Source organism: Anomaloglossus baeobatrachus, chromosome 10, assembly GCF_048569485.1.
Source record: "Anomaloglossus baeobatrachus isolate aAnoBae1 chromosome 10, aAnoBae1.hap1, whole genome shotgun sequence".
Taxonomy (NCBI): Eukaryota; Metazoa; Chordata; class Amphibia; order Anura; family Aromobatidae; genus Anomaloglossus; species Anomaloglossus baeobatrachus.
This window is the reverse complement of record NC_134362.1, coordinates 44,504,829-44,525,920: the sequence shown is the minus strand read 5'-3', so window position 1 is coordinate 44,525,920 and position 21,092 is coordinate 44,504,829. Positions and strand designations below refer to the sequence as shown.

At 48.2% G+C, this 21,092-nt stretch overlaps 1 protein-coding gene across 3 annotated transcripts in view; it reads right to left on the bottom strand.

Moving 5' to 3' along the window:
* The window catches only part of LOC142255013 (uncharacterized), a 33,800-nt gene extending 14,294 nt beyond the window's left edge, over positions 1 to 19,506 (bottom strand). Inside the window, exons 1-4 of one of the 3 annotated variants that reach the window (XM_075326440.1) lie at positions 19,157 to 19,506; positions 7,760 to 7,936; positions 879 to 1,034; positions 657 to 793 (exon numbers count right to left, since the gene is read on the bottom strand). In XM_075326440.1, coding sequence (XP_075182555.1) covers positions 657 to 793; positions 879 to 1,034; positions 7,760 to 7,920 — 454 coding nt within the window. In that variant the 5' untranslated portion in view covers positions 7,921 to 7,936; positions 19,157 to 19,506. Of the gene's footprint in view, positions 1 to 656; positions 794 to 878; positions 1,035 to 7,759; positions 7,937 to 15,112; positions 16,159 to 19,156 lie in introns of those variants that run through there. The other 2 variants (XM_075326438.1, XM_075326439.1) reach the window with 2 other exon arrangements.
* Positions 19,507 to 21,092: the final 1,586 nt, after the last annotated feature.

The window sequence follows — 21,092 nt, the reverse complement described above, 5'->3', positions numbered from 1 at the left end:
ACGTAACCATGGATACTTAGGCTACAATGCCCTGCACATGAGGTAAGAGACATGGCTATATCAGGAGAACTATACTACATTTCTAATTGGAGGTATTTGCTAATATTATTATTATTACTATACCTAGTATATATATTGGAGATGGGAATAACTCTTTAAAGGAAATCTGTCACCAGGTTTTTACTTCCCCATTTGAGAGCAGCACAATGTAGAGACAGAGACACGGATTCCAGTGATGTGTCACTTACTGAGCTGTTTGCGGTTATTTTGATAAAATCAATGTTTTCTCTGCTGCAGATTTAGCAGATATACATAGCTCATTAATATGCTGGACTACCAGCAGAACGTCAAGTAGTCCTGTAATGATAATCTACTGCTGATTAATCAGTGATTTTATCAAAACTAAATTAAGCAGCCCAGTAAGTGACATATCGCTGGAATCAGGATATATGTCCCTATACTATGCTGCGCTCAGATTAGGTGGCAAAACCTGTTGACAGATTCCCTTTAAGTAGTGTGTGCTCCCATTCAGTTCCAAAGGGAGGTTGTTCTCAGAGCTCATGACCGGCGACCATCGATTACTGATGCAGCCAGCAGACCGGACCCTGTGAATCGACTCGCACTGCCTCTAGTGACTATATGTTCTTTGTAATCACCTGACTGAAAAAAACAGGACTCTCTGAAGAAGAGGTAGCCACCAGGTCTGAGCCATCCCAACATCTTTTGAATCAAGGCCGCTAGTTCTTCGTCCGTCAGGTACATGAAGAGCCAGTTTGAGAAGATGAAGTCGAAACTGAGGAGAAGAGAGGCGGCGTGATAATATGCACGTTTCATGGACGTCCATCATGGTGCCGTATTAATTTGACGTCACAACTCACGTGCCGTTGGGTAGATCCAGAAGAGTGACATCAGCTTGTAGAAAAGTAATGTTTCCACGGTAACCGTTGTCATCACGATTCTTTTCGATAAAGTTCTGCATGAAGTCCACCGCGGTGACATGGCTTGCCAACTTGGCCAAGTGTCCTGTATAACGACTGGGATAAAATGTTTGAGGTGAAAAATCATTGTGATAAGGGAAAATTCTAATTCTGAGGAGACTACATGTCCCTTAATTCTGAGGAGACTACATGTCCCTTAATTCTGAGGAGACTACATGTCCCTTAATTCTGAGGAGACTACATGTCCCCTAATTCTGAGGAGACTACATGTCCTCTAATTCTGAGGAGACTACATGTCCCTTAATTCTGAGGAGACTACATGTCCCTTAATTCTGAGACTACATGTCCCCTAATTCTGAGGAGACTACATGTCCCCTAATTCTGAGGAGACTACATGTCCCTTAATTCTGAGGAGACTACATGTCCCTTAATTCTGAGACTACATGTCCCCTAATTCTGAGGAGACTACATGTCCCTTAATTCTGAGGAGACTACATGTCCCTTAATTCTGAGACTACATGTCCCCTAATTATGAGGAGACTACATGTCCCCTAATTATGAGGAGACTACATGTCCCCTAATTCTGAGGAGACTACATGTCCCTTAATTCTGAGGAGACTACATGTCCCTTAATTCTGAGACTACATGTCCCATAATTATGAGGAGACTACATGTCCCCTAATTCTGAGGAGACTACATGTCCCTTAAAGGGAGTGTGTCATCAGAAAATGTCCTAATGGGTTTGTTTTTGTTTTTTTTAATTGCATTAAAAAAAATTCTCTTCATATCACAAATTTCACCAAAAGGAACCTGTCACCAGATTTGTCCCTTATAAGCCGTGAGCCCCCATATACTGCATTCCAGAATACTGTATATAAGAGCCCAAGCTGGTCTGTATAACATAAAAAACATCTTTATAAGGCTATGTGCCCACGGGAGATTAAACCTGAGGATTTATCAGCGGAAAATCCGCGGATTTTCTGGATTTTCCAAATAAATCCGCAGGTTTCAGCAAGTACAGACACTCCCCATGTTATCCTATGGGACATGGGGAGTGTCTGTGTCCATGCTGCGGATACGTGCGGCTGCGGAACATGGTGTGGATTTTCCGCAGCTGCACGTAATTGCATGTCAATTATTTCTGCGGAAATACCTGCGGAAATCCCGGCCCTCCACTATGGAGATACAGAGCAGGACTTCCGCATAAAACCACACAAATGCCCGCAGGTTTACCGCAGCTATACATAGCTGCAGATTCCGGCGAGCAGCTGCAGGAAACCTGCGGATGTACCTGCGGATAGATCTGTGGGTACATAGTCCCGTGGGCATATTATTATTATTATTTATTATTATAGCGCCATTTATTCCATGGCGCTTTACAAGTGAAAGAGGGTATACGTACAACAATCATTAACAGTACAAAACAGACTGATATAGGAGGAGAGAGGACCCTGCCCGCGAGGGCTCACAGTCTACAGGAGGAGAGAGGACCCTGCCCGCGAGGGCTCACAGTCTACAGGAGGAGAGAGGACCCTGCCCGCGAGGGCTCACAGTCTACAGGGAATGGGTGATGGTACAATAGGTGAGGACAGAGCTGGTTGCGCAGTGGTCTACTGGACTGAGGGCTATTGTAGGTTGTAGGCTTGTTGGAAGAGGTGGGTCTTCAGGTTCCTCATGAAGCTTTCCACGGTAGGGGAGAGTCTGATATGCTGAGGTAGAGCGTTCCAGAGTATGGGGGAGGCACGGGAGAAATCTTGTACGCGATTGTGGGAAGAGGAGATAAGAGAGGAGTAGAGACGGAGATCTTGTGAGGATCTGAGGTTGCGTGCAGGTAGGTACCAGGAGACTAGGTCACAGATGTAGGGAGGAGACAGGTTGTGGATGGCTTTGTATGTCATGGTTAGTGTTTTGAACTGGAGTAGTTGGGCGATGGGAAGCCAGTGAAGGGATTGGCAGAGTGGCGAGGCTGGGGAATAGCGGGGGGAGAGGTGGGTTAAGCGGGCCGCAGAGTTTAGGATAGATTGGAGGGGTGCAAGAGTGTTGGAAGGGAGGCCGCAGAGCAGGAGGTTGCAGTAGTCGAGGCGGGAGATGATGAGGGCATGCACTAGTGTTTTTGCTGATTCTTGCTTAAGGAAAGCATGGATCCGGGAGATATTTTTGAGTTGTAGTCTGCATGAGGTGAAGAGGGCTTGGATGTGTGGCTTGGAGAATAGAGCAGAGTCGAGGGTTACTCCAAGGCAACGAGCTTGTGAGACTGGGGAGAGTGAGCAACCATCAAGTTTGATGGAAAGGCTTCTTGGAGGGGATGAGTGAGGAGGAGGAAAGACAATGAACTCTGTTTTGTCCATGTTAAGCTTTAGGAATCGTGCAGAGAAGGATGAAATAGCAGACAGATGTGGCACCCTGGACCAGCCAGGTCGTCACAGGTACTACAACAAACACCCCCACCCTGAGACAGGAACATCAGCCAGACACAAAATCCTTGTTGCCTCCCTCCAGGGGCTGATGTCCACACCAGGTGGGGTGGAGCCAGGCGGTTGGCCCCACCCACTGAGGAGTTCACAGTCCTGGAGGCGGGAAAGGAGTCAGTGAGTGAGAAGTAGAGAACAGTTAGGGAAGTGCAAGAGAGAGGAGAAGTGAGGAGTAAACTGACCGTGTCCGGGTGTGTGGCCCGGGCACTAAGAGCAAGGTTGGCAGACGGTGGTGGCTGTCTGCAGGAGAGGCAGATCAATGCAGAACCGTAGGACCGGGGACGGGCAGTGGCCCGCCGGTACCGAACCGGGGAGCGAAGTGAAGCCAGCACACACAGGCAGGGCCTGCGGACCCCGACCAGGCTTGGAGTCACCATTAGAGGTCAAATCCGTCAGTGACCGGAACCCCAGGGGTTTCCTAACAGCCAAGACCCGATTGAAGGCAACCGTCCGACCAGCAAAAGGAAATACAGCTACCGCCACAGCTAGAGTTCCAAGGGCCAGAGCCTGCAGGCAAAAGGGCTCCTCCGGCACATATACACGCTGGGGAGCGGGTTACCGGTGGGAATCCATCGGGACCGAACATGCAAAAAGGTGCAGGGAAAGGCAGCCACCACCAACCGTCCGGGAGAAGCCACAGCAGCCGGCTGCGGGACCCGTCCATCCAGCCGTTTGGTTTACCAGAAACTTTGCGTACATTTGTGGCTGAGTGAGTACAACTGTGCCATCCGGCACCGCGCTGCGCAGTCCAGGCGACCCTGCACCTTGCCAACCCTGCCTCCTCGTCACCTCACCGGGCCCCGGGACCACCCACCCCTACCCACGGAGGGGGAAAACAACATCCCAGCTGCACCCTACCATTGCTCCCGGGATCCCCGTCACCAGAAGCGGTGGTGCCCAACCTCACCACAACCCGTGGGTAGCGTCACGGACCAAATCCCCAAGCCAAACTACCCCCCTTTCACTCACGGGCGAGAAGCGCCGCTCGAGTCCCCGGATCCGGCCCACCGCTCAAGCCACCGAGCAGCCATCGCAGCAGCGCCGGACCCGAGCGTTAGCGAGCGCAGCGGAGTCCTCCCCGCCCGCGACCCAGACATTGTGGAATTTTGGTTACTAGAGAGGTAATGTCAGGTCCAAAGAGGTAGATCTGTGTGTCATCAGCATAGAGATTATACTGAAAGCTGTGGGACTCTATGAGCTGTCCCAGGCCGAAGGTGTAGATGGAGAACAGCAGGGGTCCTAGAACTGAATCTTGGGGGACACCGACAGATAGGGGGCGAGATGAGGAAGTGGTGTGAGAATTGGAGACGCTGAAAGTTCGGTCGGTTAGGTATGAGGAGATCCAAGATAGGGCCAAGTCTGTGATGCCCAGAGATGAGAGAATCTGTAGTAATACTCATCTAGGGGGCGGTCCGGTCCAATGGGTGTCGCTAGTCTCGGGTCTAGTGCCTCCTCTATTCCTTCCATCGCCGTCCTCCTTCCCAGCTCCATATGGATGACACGTCCTACATCATTCACACAGACTCCTCCATTGCGCTCCTGCTCACACTCATTTCTCTCTGCCCTACAGAGAGCAGATCAAAGTATTGTAGTGCACAGGTGCGGGCGGTCTTTGACCTTTCCTCACGCCTGCGCATTACAGTGCTTTGCTCTGCCCTCAGCATGGCAGATCAAAGTGCGCATGCGCAGGAGCGCCATCGAGTCCCCTGTGTGGATGACGTAACATGCATCATCCACACGGAGCTGGGAAGGAGGACAGTGATGTACGGAAAAGAGGCAGCGCTGGGCCAAGACCATCAACGCCTATTGGACCTGAACGCCCCGTTGGTGAGTATAATAAATGTGTTTTTTACGTTATACACAGTGGTCTGGGCTCTAATATACAGTATTCTAGAATGCAGTATATAACGGCTCAATGGTGGTGGATGCAGCTTATAGGGGCCAAATCCTAGTGACAGGTTCCCTTTAATAAACAAAATTAGTAAACTTGTAATTTTCATTTTGACCACTGGGGCTTTTTTAGACTCATATTTCCTGTACTTTCAGGAAGAGTTTTCAGCAGTCTACTTACATTACAGGCAGGATTTAGTGATGAGCGAGCAGTACCATGCTTGGATACTCATAAAGAGCAGTCAGACGCTCGGATGGGCGCGACTCAAATCCCCGAGTATAATGGAAGTCAATGGGGACGCAAGCATTTCCGGGAAGTCCCCCATTAACTTCCATTATAATCGGGTACTCGAGTCACGCTCATCAGAGCATCCAACTGCTCGTTAAGAGTACCGAGCGAGCACCTGAGCATGGTAGTGCTCGCTCATCGCTAGTTACGAGTACCAAGCACCCGAGCATGGTAGTGCCCGCTCATCACTAGTTACGAGTACTGAGCACCTGAGCATGGTAGTGCCCGCTCATCGCTAGTTACGAGTACCAAGCACCCGAGCATGGTAGTGCTCGCTCATCACTAGTTACCAGTACTGAGCACCTGAGCATGGTAGTGCCCGCTCATCACTAGTTACGAGTACCAAGCACCCGAGCATGGTAGTGCCCGCTCATCACTAGTTACGAGTACTGAGCACCTGAGCATGGTAGTGCCCGCTCATCGCTAGTTACGAGTACCAAGCACCCGAGCATGGTAGTGCTCGCTCATCACTAGTTACCAGTACTGAGCACCTGAGCATGGTAGTGCCCGCTCATCACTAGTTACGAGTACAGAGCACCTGAGCATGGTAGTGCCCGCTCATCACTAGTTACGAGTACTGAGCACCCGAGCATGGTAGTGCCCGCTCATCACTAGTTACGAGTACCGAGCACCCGAGCATGGTAGTACCCACTCATCACTAGTTACGAGTACTGAGGACCTGAGCAGGGTAGTGCCCGCTCATCACTAGTTACGAGTACTGAGCACCCGAGCATGGTAGTGCCCGCTCATCACTAGTTACGAGTACAGAGCACCCGAGCATGGTAGTGCCCGCTCATCACTAGTTACGAGTACCGAGCACCCGAGCATGGTAGTGCCCGCTCATCACTAGTTACGAGTACCGAGCATGGTAGTACCCGCTCATCACTAGTTACGAGTACTGAGGACCTGAGCAGGGTAGTGCCCGCTCATCACTAGTTACGAGTACTGAGCACCCGAGCATGGTAGTGCTCGCTCTTCACTAGTTACGAGTACTGAGCACCCGAGCATGGTAGTGCCCGCTCATCACTAGTTACGAGTACAGAGCACCCGAGCATGGTAGTGCCCGCTCATCACTAGTTACGAGTACCGAGCACCCGAGCATGGTAGTGCCCGCTCATCACTAGTTACGAGTACCGAGCATGGTAGTACCCGCTCATCACTAGTTACGAGTACTGAGGACCTGAGCAGGGTAGTGCCCGCTCATCACTAGTTACGAGTACTGAGCACCCGAGCATGGTAGTGCTCGCTCATCACTAGTTACGAGTACTGAGCACCCGAGCATGGTAGTGCTCGCTCATCACTAGTTACAAGTACCAAGCACCCGAGCATGGTAGTGCCCGATCATCACTAGTTACGAGTACTGAGCACCCGAGCATGGTAGTGCCCGCTCATCACTAGTTACAAGTACCGAGCACCCGAGCATGGTAGTGCCCGCTCATCACTAGTTACTAGTACTGAGCACCCGAGCATGGTAGTGCTCGCTCATCACTAGTTACAAGTACCAAGCACCCGAGCATGGTAGTGCCCGATCATCACTAGTTACGAGTACTGAGCACCTGAGCATGGTAGTGCTCGCTCATCACTAGTTACAAGTACTGAGCACCTGAGCATGGTAGTGCCCGCTCATCACTAGTTACGAGTACTGAGCACCTGAGCATGGTAGTGCCCGCTCATCACTAGTTACAAGTACCGAGCACCCGAGCATGGTAGTGCCCGCTCACCACTAGTTACGAGTACTGAGCACCTGAGCATGGTAGTGCCCGCTCATCACTAGTTACGAGTACTGAGCACCTGAGCATGGTAGTGCCCGCTCATCACTAGTTACGAGTACTGAGCACCTGAGCATGGTAGTGCCCGCTCATCACAAAGCTGCATAGAAAAACACGCTGTCACGCTAAAGTCAGGAGAGCCACCGGCCAGTCCCAGCATAGCGCTGCGATCCTCGGACGAGTCACACGACTGTGTGACTGCGCCCTAAGGCTGAGTGTTCTGTCCTGCAATCTAATCTTCAAATCCAGCAGAGGAAATAGCAAAGGACATCAACAATCATCCAACTTTTTTTTATACTATGCATATTACTAAACTGTCTGATTCACAATCTTCCAGATCATTTGATTTCTAGGAGGCAGAGAGTGACTCCTTTTACACCAAAACCAGTTTGCGCCTCTTACCCTATCCCAGCCCCGAGCTCCAGGACGGTCAATCCAACCAAGCACGGCAGCAGCGAGATGATCTCCGGCTTCTCTTCTTTGGATAAGAGCGCGGCACTCGAGTCCAGCATCATCTCTTCTACAGTGGCATCCCGCGAATGCTCTTCCCAAAAATGAGTCATTGTTTGTCTCACCTCTGCCAAGAAAGAAGATGAAATAAATGTAAAAGGGACAAATTTCCTCTTAAAATCTACATTATTATTTTATTTATTTACTATTTTTACCATTTATTATTTTGCATTAATAAATAAGTGGAGCACAGCTAATACTACAAAAGCAGGGGAGGTAATATCTGGGCCGAGGCACTGATGCAAATTGCCCACTCTCATATGTATTATACAATAAAAATCTATTAAAAAGTTATTAATTTTATTTAAAAAATATGTTTCTGAAATAATGGAAAAATGTAGTTTATTTCTTACTAAAAATCCATTCAATAATGGAGAATTTTTTCATTTTATAGTTTATTGTTCATTGATTAGGTTACCGGCCACCTTTGCAGTCTATCAGAGGTGGATGGCTTCCTGGGCAACCAGAGCAGCGATTGCATGCTCTTTGCTATTCAGCTTGTAAGAGCTGATTTGAATCTAGCGATCTGATTAAACTGTCCGGATGTTAGGCTATCTTCAAATGTCCAGTAATCATCTGTAAGAACGGATCCAGCAGTGATCCATTGGCAAAATGCTCTTCAAAAAAAACGTTTTTTTTGTCCGTTTTGAAAAAATTGATTTATGCAGGATCCGTATTTGTTAACATGGAAGTCTATGGAAAACAGATGGCTATTTATCTTCCATTTGAAACTGATCCAGTGAGAAAAAAACATCCGCTACAAATTAAATAAAAATGGCTAGATAGCAATCAGTTGACAGATCTGTTTTCCGCGATTTCTGTGTTAACCGATCCTGCAAAAATCCATTTTTTCAAAACAGCCTTTCAAAAAAAGTTGTGTTGGCAGAACTTTTTTGCAAACAGATTGCTGCTAGATCCATTCTAGTGGACAAGTGAATGTAGCCTTATGGGCACTTTGCACACTACAACATCGCAGGTGCGATGTCGGTGGGGTCAAATCGAAAGTGACGCACATCCGGCGTCACTTTCGACATTGTACTGTGTAAATCCTTTATGATACGATTAACGAGCGGAAAAGCGTTGTAATCGTATCATCGGTGTAGCGCCGGTCATTTCCATTAATTGGGAAATACCGATGTTACAATGTTGTTCCTCGTTCCTGCGGCAGCACATATCGCTGTGTATGAAGCAGCAGGAGCGAGGAACATCTCCTACCTGTGGCTCACGCCGGCTATGCGGAAGGAAGGAGGTGGGCGGGATGTTTACGTCCCGCTCATCTCCACCCCTCCGCTTCTATTGGCCGCCTGCCGTGTGACGTCGCTATGACGCCGCACGACCCGCCCTCTTAATAAGGAGGCGGTTCGCAGGGCAGGTGAGTGCATGTGAAGCTGCCGTAGCGATAATGTTCGCTACGCCAGCTATCACGATATCGCGGCTGCGACGGGGGTGGGGACTATCGCGCACGGCATCGCAGCATCGGCTTGCGGTGTCGTAGTGTGCAAAGTGCCCCTTACAGAGGTAAAGCGTATTCCACCAGTGACTCTGGAGACTGCAGAGATAGGCAGCCTTTACACGTTGTGACATCGCTAGCAATTGCTAGCGATGTCCAGCGCAATAGCACCCGCCCCGTCGCACATGCGATATGTGGTGATTGCTGCCGTAGCAAACATTATCGCTACGGCAGCGTCACATGCACATACCTGCTCGGCGACGTCACTGTGACTGCCGAAGAATCCCTCCTTCAAGGAGGAGGTGCGTTCGGCGTCACCGCGACGTCACTAATCAACCAATAGAAGCGGAGGGGCGGAGATGAGCGGGACATAACATCCCGCCCACCTCCTTCCTTCCGCATTGCCGTCGGAATGCAGGTAAAGAGATGATTGTCGCTCCTGCGAGTTTACACACAGCGATGTGTGCTGCCGCAGGAACGACAAACAACATCGTACCTGCGGACGACCCGACATTATGGAAATGAACGACGCTACACACATCACCGATTTTCGACGCTTTTGCGATTGTTTATCGGCGCATCTAGGATTTACATGTGCGATGTCGCTACCGGCGCCCGATGTGCGTCACTAACGACGTGACCCCGACGATATTTCGAAAGCGATGTCGCAACGTGTAAAGTACCCCTTAGGCTGAGTTCACAAGTATTGGAATCATCCGTTAGAATGGATCCTGCACAGAGATCCGTTGGCAAAATGACTTCTGACGGATCCGTTTTTTAACATTGGAATCTAGGGAGGACGGATCCATGAACAGATTGCTATTTATACTTCCATTTGTAATGGATTGTGAAAGACAAAAACGGATCCATTACAAATGTAAGAAAAATGGATGGCTTAAACAGCAATCCGTTAACGGTGCTATTACGGTCCGCTCATCTTCGTCTTGTGACCCCCAGGGCTCCGTGACCTCTGGGATCTGGTGATGCCATGTCAACTTCCAGTTGACCTGACATCACCGTGGCCGGCCCCAGTCTTCCTGAGTGACTGGACTGTGGGCGGTGTTTCATCGCTCATCACAGCCCAGCATCTCCCTGCTCTCTCCTTCACTGCAGAGTGTTGCAAGCAAGAGTGATGCTGGGCTGTGATGTGCGGTGAAACTTCATCCACAGCCCTGTCACTTAGGGAGACTGGGGCCGGCCGCAGTCATGTCAGGTCAACTGAAAGTTGACGTGACATCAGCAGATCCCAGAGGTCACGGAGCCCAAGGGGTCACGAGACTGGGATGAGCGGTGCACAATAGCGCCACCCACATGCACTATTGGCAACACAAGGTCTTTGAGAGAAGCCTTGTTTCTCAACATTATATTGATGTGGCTTGGAAAAATAAGTAGTGAACCTCCCCTTTAAGAAATTTATATATTTAATATTTATGTTGCTGTATGCTCAGCATTACTTCTGCTTTGAAAAATAAGACAAGATATAGGATTTGCTGATTGAAATCACTTAAACTGTGTGATATGATAAGACTTTCATATGATCTCGTTGAGTCACTTGGATATCAACCTTTTCCTTAGATTTCACAAGTTTGTGTATAAGCAGCAGGAAAGGGCATTGATAAGAACCTGTTTCTAAAGGCTGATTTACACGCAGCGACATCGCCGTCGGTTGTGCGTCACGGGCAAATCGCTGCCCGTGGCGCTCAACATCGCTCAGACCCGTTACACGTACTTACCTGCCTAGCGACGTCGCTGTGGCCGGTGGACTGCCTCCTTTCCAAGGGGGCGGTTCATGCGGCATCACAGCGACATCATACGGCAGACGTCCAATAGAAGCGAAGCAGCCGAAAGAAAGTTACGCCCACCTCGTTGCCGGCAGGACTCAGGTACGATGTTGTTCGTCGTTCCTGGGGTGTCACACGTAGCGATGTGTGCTGCCTCAGGAACGACCAACAACCTGCGTCCTGCACCAGCAACGATATTTGGGATTAGAACGACGCGTCAACGATCAACGATTAAGTGAGTATTTTGCATCGTTAACGGTCGTTCGTACGTTTCACACGCAACAACGTCACTAACAAGGCCGGATGTGTGTCACAAATTCTGTGACCCCCAACGACATCTCGTTAGCAATGATGTCGTTGTGTGTAAAGCCCTCTTAAGGCTTAAGGGGGCTTTACACGCTACGATATCAGTGCTGATATCGCTAGCGTGCGTACCCGCCCCCATCGTTTGTGCGACACGGGCATATCGCTGCCCGTCGCGCACAAAATCGCGCACCGCCGTCACACGGACTTACCTGCCCTGCGATGTCACTCTGGCCGGCGATCCGCCTCCTTTCTAAGGGGGCGGGTCGTGCGGCGTCACACGGCAGGCGTACAATAGAAGCGGAGGGGCGGAGATGAGTGGGACGTAACATCCCGCCCACCTCCTTCCTTCCGCATTGCCGGCGGCCGCAGATAAGGAGATGTTCCTCGCTCCTGCGGTGTCACACACAGCAGCGACGTGTGCTGCCGCAGGAACGAGGAACAACATCGCTAATGAGAGGTAAACGATTTTTGGTTTTAGGATGACCTCTCCACGGCAAACGATTTTGGACGCTTTTGCGATCGTTTTAGGTCGCACAAAAGTGTCACATGCCGCGATATCATTAATGATGCCAGATGTGCGTCACTAACGACGTGACCCCGACGATAAATCATTAACGATATCGTAGCGTGTAAAGCCCGCTTTAGAATTGCCACATAGGACGAAAAGTCATTTTCTTCTTTTCGCTGTGCCACGTCTTCTTTTTGTAGTTGTCATACTTCCTCTTATGTAATAAAACCCTCTATCTCTATCATCAAGGTGGGTAAGGCTTGTATACCAACTGATATATGTACTTGTCTCTAAACGGCGACACCTGGCAAATGCGCCGACCCTGTGCGTCTCCCCAAAGCTCTCCCTAAAGAGGGGTTTCCACCACAATATCAAAGTGACTTACTTATCATAGAAGAATTCTGTTTTATGATTAATTAAACAATATTTTGCTAATTTTTAGGTTTTAGGACAACGACAGGTTGGCATTGGTGGACATGTGTAAAATGTGCCCATATGTCCAGTAATCATCTGTTAGAACGGATCCGTTGGCAATAGAGTTGAGCGGACTGTCAATAATCCGGGTCCGGCGGATCACTGGCGGCTTCACAAAGAAGTCCGGATCCGATCCGGAATCCGGCCCTATATATGTCAATGGGGAGCGGAATCCGGGACAAGAGAAAGAGAGAGAGAAAGAGAGAGAGAAAAAAAAAACCCGGGTCCAGATCGTGCACCCGGAATCCCGCGTCCGGGTCGGACTCGAATCTACCGCTCAAACCGCGCGGATCCGGATTTTGCCGATCCAGGTCCGCTCAACACTAGTTGGCAAAAAGAATTGTGCAAACAACTTTTTTGTTTGTTTTGAAAAGATTGAGTTTGGCAGATCTGTTTTCTTTTTTTAACATGGAAGTCTATGGAAAACGGATCCGTCAACTGTTATTTATCTTCCATTTGAAACTGATCCAATAAGCAAAAAAATGGATCCTATTCAAATAAAAGAAGAACAGATGGCTAAATAGCAATCAGTTACCGGATCCATTTCCTATAGACTCTGATGTTAAAAAAAATGGATCCTGCAAAAATCTATTTTTTCAAAACGGACAAAAAAGTTGCGTTTGCGGAATTTTTTGCCATCGGATCTCTGCAGGATCCGTCCTAACGGATGATTACTGAACGTTCTAATGGAAGATTACTGGACATGTGAAGGTTGCACAGTATAGGATGGGTCTGTGGACACAGCTGCCTGCTGCAGACATTCCAGGCACTCAGGAGAGCGTCAAATACCAGCCAGAGACTGCACAGCATGGAGGAGAATGGGGACTCCGAGCTCCAATCAGATGTCACCTGGCGCTGCCAGCAACCAACATGAGCGACATGGCACAAATAAGGGATGATAGAAGAATATACGCCATGTCTGCAGATGTTTGGAATCTACAATTTCCTGTTTGCCCTCGCAAGGAATTCTGGGAGTTGTAGTTTAAAACCATTAACACTTTCTACACCACACGGCACAGTATATAATGTATTGACATAAAGATATACAGGTTACAAAACCATAAGAAAACCCAGTGGAGCAACTAGAATCCCAGAACTGAGGACCTGTCAGATTTTCCCCAAAATACAGTAACAATTCTAGAGGAGAAATATATTATGTCATTCCTCTGTTATTCTTCCTGGAAATTTGTAGCTATTGCAAACAGTAAGTTACCAATTAGGAGGGGGGGGCTGCATAGCCTGACACTGATCAATCAGCGGTGACATTGACAGGGGTACACCACTTTTAACAAGGTTAATGGAATACCGCCCAGATGTCAATTTATTCATATATTTCTAGGAGGATTAAGAGAGGAACAGCACAATATAGAAAAGATGCAAAACTGCATCAGTAAACAATTCACACTGACATTCTCATACTAATATACAGTATATATACTGTGTATATATATAAAATCTTTATTTTTTTATATAGCGCTAACATATTTTGCAGCACTTTACATACATCAGCAACACTGCCCCCATTGGGGTTCACAATCTAAATTCCCTATCTGTATGTTTTTGGAGTGTGGGAGGAAACTGGAGAACCCAGGAAAACACGGGGGGAAGATACAAACTCCTTTGCATATGTTGTCCTTAGTGAGAATTGAACCCAGGACCCCAGCGCTGCAAGACTGCAGTGCTAACCACTGAGCCACCACACAATGCTAACCACTGAGCCACCGTGCTGCCATATATATATATTGTATGAGCATGTGACTGAATTGTTTACTGTTGCAGTTTTGCATCAATTCTATATTGTATTCATATGTGTATATATATATATATATTTTTATATATATATATATATATATATATATATATAAATAATATACATTTTAATACATATATATATATAAATATTTAAATAAATGTATATAATAGATAATACATAATATATAAAATCTATATACATTTTATATATACATATATATAATCTTTATTTCTATAGCGCCAACATATTTCGCAGCACTTTATATATATATATATATTTATATATATATATATATATATATTGTAATGTACATACAATATATACATATTATATATCATACAAAATAAATAAAATCTATATAATTTTTTATATATAAGCATATATAAATAATAATCTTTATTTCTATAGCGCCAACATATTCCACAACGCTTTACAACATATATATAATATATACAATATATATATATATATATATATATATATATAAAAATATACAATATATAATATATAAATCCATATAAAATGTATTCATATATATGTATATATATATATATATATATATATATATATATATATACACGCACAGTATATATATATATATATAAATATATATACACACAGTATATATATATATATATATATATGATAATCTTTATTCCTATAGTGCCAACACATTCTGCAACCTTACTAAATAAATAAATATATATATATCTATCTGTTAATCTGTTATAAAAGAAAAAAAAAAAGGTCAGAAGTCTAAAGCATTTTTTCCCCAACAAACATAAACTTTTCCCTTATCACTAATAACAATGAAAAGTTTTCCAAAACTTTTCCAGCACAACCTTTACTTGGCAGAAAGTTCTCCCAGACACTGGAAGAGGGCACAGATCTAGGTAAAAGGTTATAAATCCAATAAAACCTCACCCTGATGACATCACCCATCGGTCACATGACCCCAGCCCCCGTCACTCACCATTTGCCATGTTTGCTGCTGCAGTATGACGTCACAGGAGCACAAGGTATAAATATCTAATCGTCTACAGTGTAATACAATGTACAATATATTAATATACTATCCTTATAAGTATGTATGTATTATATATATCTAGCACAGTCTATAAGCACACGCTGCTGCCTATCACTGTGTGTATGGCTACTCTGGTGCGGCTGAAGCTCCTGCTGTATCTATTATATCTCCTGCCCCGAGGCCTCATTCGCACGACTATTCGTGGAAATGAGGAAAAACTAATATTCGCTATTTATAAGGGGAAGTGTGCGCCACCTCTAGAATGACAGCGACTTGCGTGACGTCACGGGGCACACGGACACCTCGGACTGATGATTTAGCCGGCAACGCCCATCTGTGCGCTCATTGGTGGATAGACGCTCAGGCGGTGAGAAGCCAATGAGATATCAGGTGGGAGGGGCTATTGTGCTGTTGAGACTGCTGCTGCCGGAGGTCGCTGAGTGCGGAGGTGGGCGGCCTCGCTGCGGTTGGCTGTGCGCCAGGCTCAGGCTGAGGGGCCCCTCTAGGAATACGTGAGGCCCAGTCACGGCCTGACACACCTGGACGAGTCGCTTACCTCATGCTGGGGGAGCACCATAGTAACGCGCCCCTCACTGAGGAGCAGCCCTGTGTGGGCCCCAGCCTGACACTCACAGACGACCCTCCTCACTTATTGTTTTTTTGTTTCCAAGAACCATAATTTTTAGTTTTGTTATTTTTCTGTCTGGTAGTATACCTCCCTGTCTCCCACGGGTGTACCAACATGGCCGACAATTTTTGGAGTGATAGCAGCATCTAAGGTGGTTAACCCCTTAACGACTGCCGATACACCTTTTAACAGCGGCCATTAAAAGTATTTATTCTTGAGCGTCACTTAATAACCAGGCTGAGGAAAAAGTGAATAGCGCCCCCCAAGCATCTGAAAATCTCTAGTACTACGCCAGGGCCACACGGGGGACTACTGCAATCCTTGCTTACACGCGGCTCACACTGGCAGTACAGCAGGAGCTGAGTGTCATGCGAGTGTCACTGCGACTGAGGTCCAATCATGCGATCAGACCACAGCTGCGGGGGGCGGGCCGGCGCTGAGGAGGGGAGGGCTGGCGCTGAGGAGGGGCGGGCCGGTGCTGTGGAGGGTAGGGTCGGCGCTGAGGAGAGGAGGGCCGGCACTGCAGAGGGGATGACTGGCGCTGAGGAGAAGAGGGCCGGCACTGCAAAGGGGAGGGCCGGCGCTGAGGAGGGGTGGGCCAGCGCTGAGGACGAGGCCGGCCGGTGCTGTGGAGGGGAGGGCCAGCGCTGAGGAGGGGAGGGCTGGCGCTGAGGAGAGGAGGGCCGGCACTGCAGAGGGGAGGGCCGGCACTGAGGAGGGGCGGGCCAGAGCTGAAAAGGGGAGGGATGGGCCGACGCTGAGGAGGGGAGGGTCGGTGCTGAGGAGGGGAGGGAGGGATTTATCTCCCTCTCTCCGCCGTAGCCGGCTATTGCCATTCTCGCTCTGCACTCGCAAACACCAGTGTACCGCGAGTGCAGTGCGATTTTTCTCTTGCTCCATAGACTTAAATGGGTGTGAGAGAAACCAGGATCGCATTACACCCGCAGCATGCTGCGACTGTTTTCTTGGTCTGATTAGGGCTGAGAAAATAATCGCTCATGGGTGCTAGCACATAGGCTAATATTGGTCTGAGTGAAATGCTATGTTTTATCACATTCCACTCGCTCTGATTTTCATGCCGTGTGTCTTAGGCTTCAGGGTACGGTCCCACTTGCGTATAGCTTCTGATGCAAGAGCATTGGAAGCGATATGCTAATGACCCTCTGCTTCGAGCGTCAACCAAGGGTCATGCGACTGTAATGCGATCTTGCGATCAGGTCATAGCTACGGAGAAGAGGGAGGGAGCACTTTCTCCCCATCTCCTCCCCGGTCTGTCTCTGTGTACATCGCACTGCAGTCGGATGACTTGCGAGTGCAGTGCGATGTCTCACATGCTCTCATAGACTTGTATGGGGGTGCGTGAGCCAAGAATCGCTGCCAATGGCAGCATGCTGCTATTCATTTCTCAGGCCGATATGGTATGAGAAATCAATCGCAGATGGACACTGCCCCATAGTTTTGCACTAGAGTGAGAGCAATCGGATGTTTTATCGGATTGTACTCGTCCGTGCAAAACACAAGTAGAACCGAACCCTTAGTGTACGGTTCCACTTGAGTACAAATACCGTATTTTTCGCTTTATAAGACGCACCTGATTATAAGACGCACCCCCAAATTTGGTGAAGGAAAAGAGAATTTTTTTTTTTAATGGTAAATGGGGTCCATCTTATAATGCCAGTGTCCCTCTAACAAATCATATAGGGTATATGTCCCTCATAGCCCCCCATCCTAAAATTAGCCCCCTTAATCTGGATATGGCCCCCTTATATTGAATATAGCCCCCTTGTGATGGCACACGTTCCCCTGTGCTGCCTATGGTCCCCTATGGATTGCACACGTTCCCGTGTTAGATAACGCCCCCATGCTGCTGCCCATGGCCCCTATAGATCGCACAAGTCCCCCTGTGTTAGATATTGCCCCCATAGTGCTGCCCATGGCCCCTATAGATCGCACAAGTCCCCCTGTGTCAGATATCGCCCCCATAGTGCTGCCCATGGCCCCTATAGATCGCACAAGTCCCCCTGTGTCAGATATCGCCCCCATAGTGCTGCCCATGGCCCCTATATAGATCGCACAAGTCCCCCTGTGTCAGATATCGCCCCCATAGTGCTGCCCATGGCCCCTATATAGATCGCACAAGTCCCCCTGTGTCAGATATCGCCCCCATAGTGCTGCCCATGGCCCCTATAGATCGCACAAGTCCCCCTGTGTCAGATATCGCCCCCATAGTGCTGCCCATGGCCCCTATATAGATCGCACAAGTCCCCCTGTGTCAGATATCGCCCCCATAGTGCTGCCCATGGCCCCTATAGATCGCACAAGTCCCCCTGTGTCAGATATCGCCCCCATAGTGCTGCCCATGGCCCCTATAGATCGCACAAGTCCCCCTGTGTCAGATATCGCCCCCATAGTGCTGCCCATGGCCCCTATATAGATCGCACAAGTCCCCCTGTGTCAGATATCGCCCCCATAGTGCTGCCCATGGCCCCTATATAGATCGCACAAGTCCCCCTGTGTCAGATATCGCCCCCATAGTGCTGCCCATGGCCCCTATAGATCGCACAAGTCCCCCTGTGTCAGATATCGCCCCCATAGTGCTGCCCATGGCCCCTATATAGATCGCACAAGTCCCCCTGTGTCAGATATCGCCCCCATAGTGCTGCCCATGGCCCCTATAGATCGCACAAGTCCCCCTGTGTCAGATATCTCCCCCATAGTGCTGCCCATGGCCCCTATATAGATCGCACAAGTCCCCCTGTGTCAGATATCTCCCCCATAGTGCTGCCCATGGGCCCCTATAGATCGCACAAGTCCCCCTGTGTCAGATATCGCCCCCATAGTGCTGCCCATGGGCCCCTATAGATCGCACAAGTCCCCCTGTGTCAGATATCGCCCCCATAGTGCTGCCCATGGCCCCTATAGATCGCACAAGTCCCCCTGTGTCAGATATCGCCCCCATAGTGCTGCCCATGGCCCCTATATAGATCGCACAAGTCCCCCTGTGTCAGATATCGCCCCCATAGTGCTGCCCATGGCCCCTATATAGATCGCACAAGTCCCCCTGTGTCAGATATCGCCCCCATAGTGCTGCCCATGGCCCCTATAGATCGCACAAGTCCCCCTGTGTCAGATATCGCCCCCATAGTGCTGCCCATGGCCCCTATATAGATCGCACAAGTCCCCCTGTGTCAGATATCTCCCCCATAGTGCTGCCCATGGGCCCCTATAGATCGCACAAGTCCCCCTGTGTCAGATATCGCCCCCATAGTGCTGCCCATGGGCCCCTATAGATCGCACAAGTCCCCCTGTGTCAGATATGGCCCCTAGGCTGCTGCCCAAAGTAAAATAAACCCCTCTTTCCTTATCTCCTGCAGTGCTGAGCTCCCTCCTGTCTGCTCCGTGCTTCTGTTCTTCCTTACTTCCTGGTTGTCAGTGCGGTCATGTGATCGGCACAGCAGGCTGAGATCTCTGCTTGCCTGATCACACTGGAAGCAGGGGCACGAGGAGAAACGCTGCAGGGTGAGTAAAGATTTTTTATTTTAGAATGAGCAGCAGCCTGGGGGCCAAATCTAACACAGGGGTGGGCATGTGCGATCACACTGGGACGCAGGCTCATATAATATGCACCGCTCACCAGCCCCTCACTGCGTGCGATTTCAGCACCATTGGAGATGGACAGCGGCTGTGCATATTATATGAGCGGGTGCAGGAGATCAAAGGCAGCAGCCCGCAGCGTTCCACTGTGCTCCAGAGCTGCTGCCCCCACCTCCCCTGGACGCTGCAGGGTACATATATATATACCACCCCCCCTCCCCCCCCCGTATATTCGGCTTATAAGACGCACCCCCTACTTTCCCCCAAAATTTGGGGGAACAAAAGTGCGTCTTATAAAGCGAAAAATACGGTAATCACTCCGATACTCGTCCTGAAAAGTGGAACGAGTGTCATGAGTATGGTCATGCGAGTGCACGTTTTTTTCTCGCCTAGAATCCATATAACATGCGAGTGTTGTGCGATTGAGTAGGTTTTTCTCACCTAGTATCTCTATGACATGCATATGTAATGCCGTGCAATATTTTTCTCGCACCAATAGACTTGCATTAGCAAGCCTGGTGCAATCTACACAGTGTGTTGCGATTTGATCCTCTCACTAAGCACAGAAATACAAAGACAAGGGCCAGCACACCTGTCAGGGCTCACTCAGACGAATATGTAAATCGGATGAGTACTAGGTACTAGCTAATGTTTTATCGGATAGCACTCACTCCAATGTTGGCAGTGCCGACCAGACATTTTTTTTTCTCATGACGATTCAGCATGAGAAAAAAAAATCACTGCATGTTGCAACTTGCAGCGAATATCGTACAGCGCGCACCCATTCAAGTCTATGGGTGTGCAAAACATCGGACTGCACTCGGATGTCATCTGATATATTCAGACAATGGAGAAATTATATTCTCCATCTTCTCATCTGGGATCCGATTCTCACATGCGAGAGAATCGGATCACAGTGAATGACACTCAGCTCACGCTCTGATCAGTGTTTGAGCCGAGTGTTATTAGCATAATTGGGTCAATTTTCTTGCATGAGAGAACCTACAGTTAGGTCCAGAAATATTTGGACAGTGACACAATTTTTCGCGAGTTGGGCTCTGCATGCCACCACATTGGATTTGAAATGAAATCTCTACAACAGAATTCAAGTGCAGATTGTAACGTTTAATTTGAAGGTTTGAACAAAAATATCTGATAGAAATTGTAGGAATTGTACACATTTCTTTACAAACACTCCACATTTTAGGAGGTCAAAAGTAATTGGACAAATAAACCAAACCCAAAAAAAAAATTTTTATTTTCAATATTTTGTTGCGAATCCTTTGCAGGCAATCACTGCCTTAAGTCTGGAACCCATGGACATCACCAAACGCTGGGTTTCCTCCTTCTTAATGCTTTGCCAGGCCTTTACAGCCGCAGCCTTCAGGTCTTGCTTGTTTGTGGGTCTTTCCGTCTTAAGTCTGGATTTGAGCAAGTGAAATGCATGCTCAATTGGGTTAAGATCTGGTGATTGACTTGGCCATTGCAGAATGTTCCACTTTTTTGCACTCATGAATTCCTGGGTAGCTTTGGCTGTATCCTTGGGGTCATTGTTCATCTGTACTATGAAGCGCCGTCCGATCAACTTTGCGGCATTTGGCTGAATCTGGACTGAAAGTATATCCCGGTACACTTCAGAATTCATCCGGCTACTCTTGTCTGCTGTTATGTCATCAATAAACACAAGTGACCCAGTGCCATTGA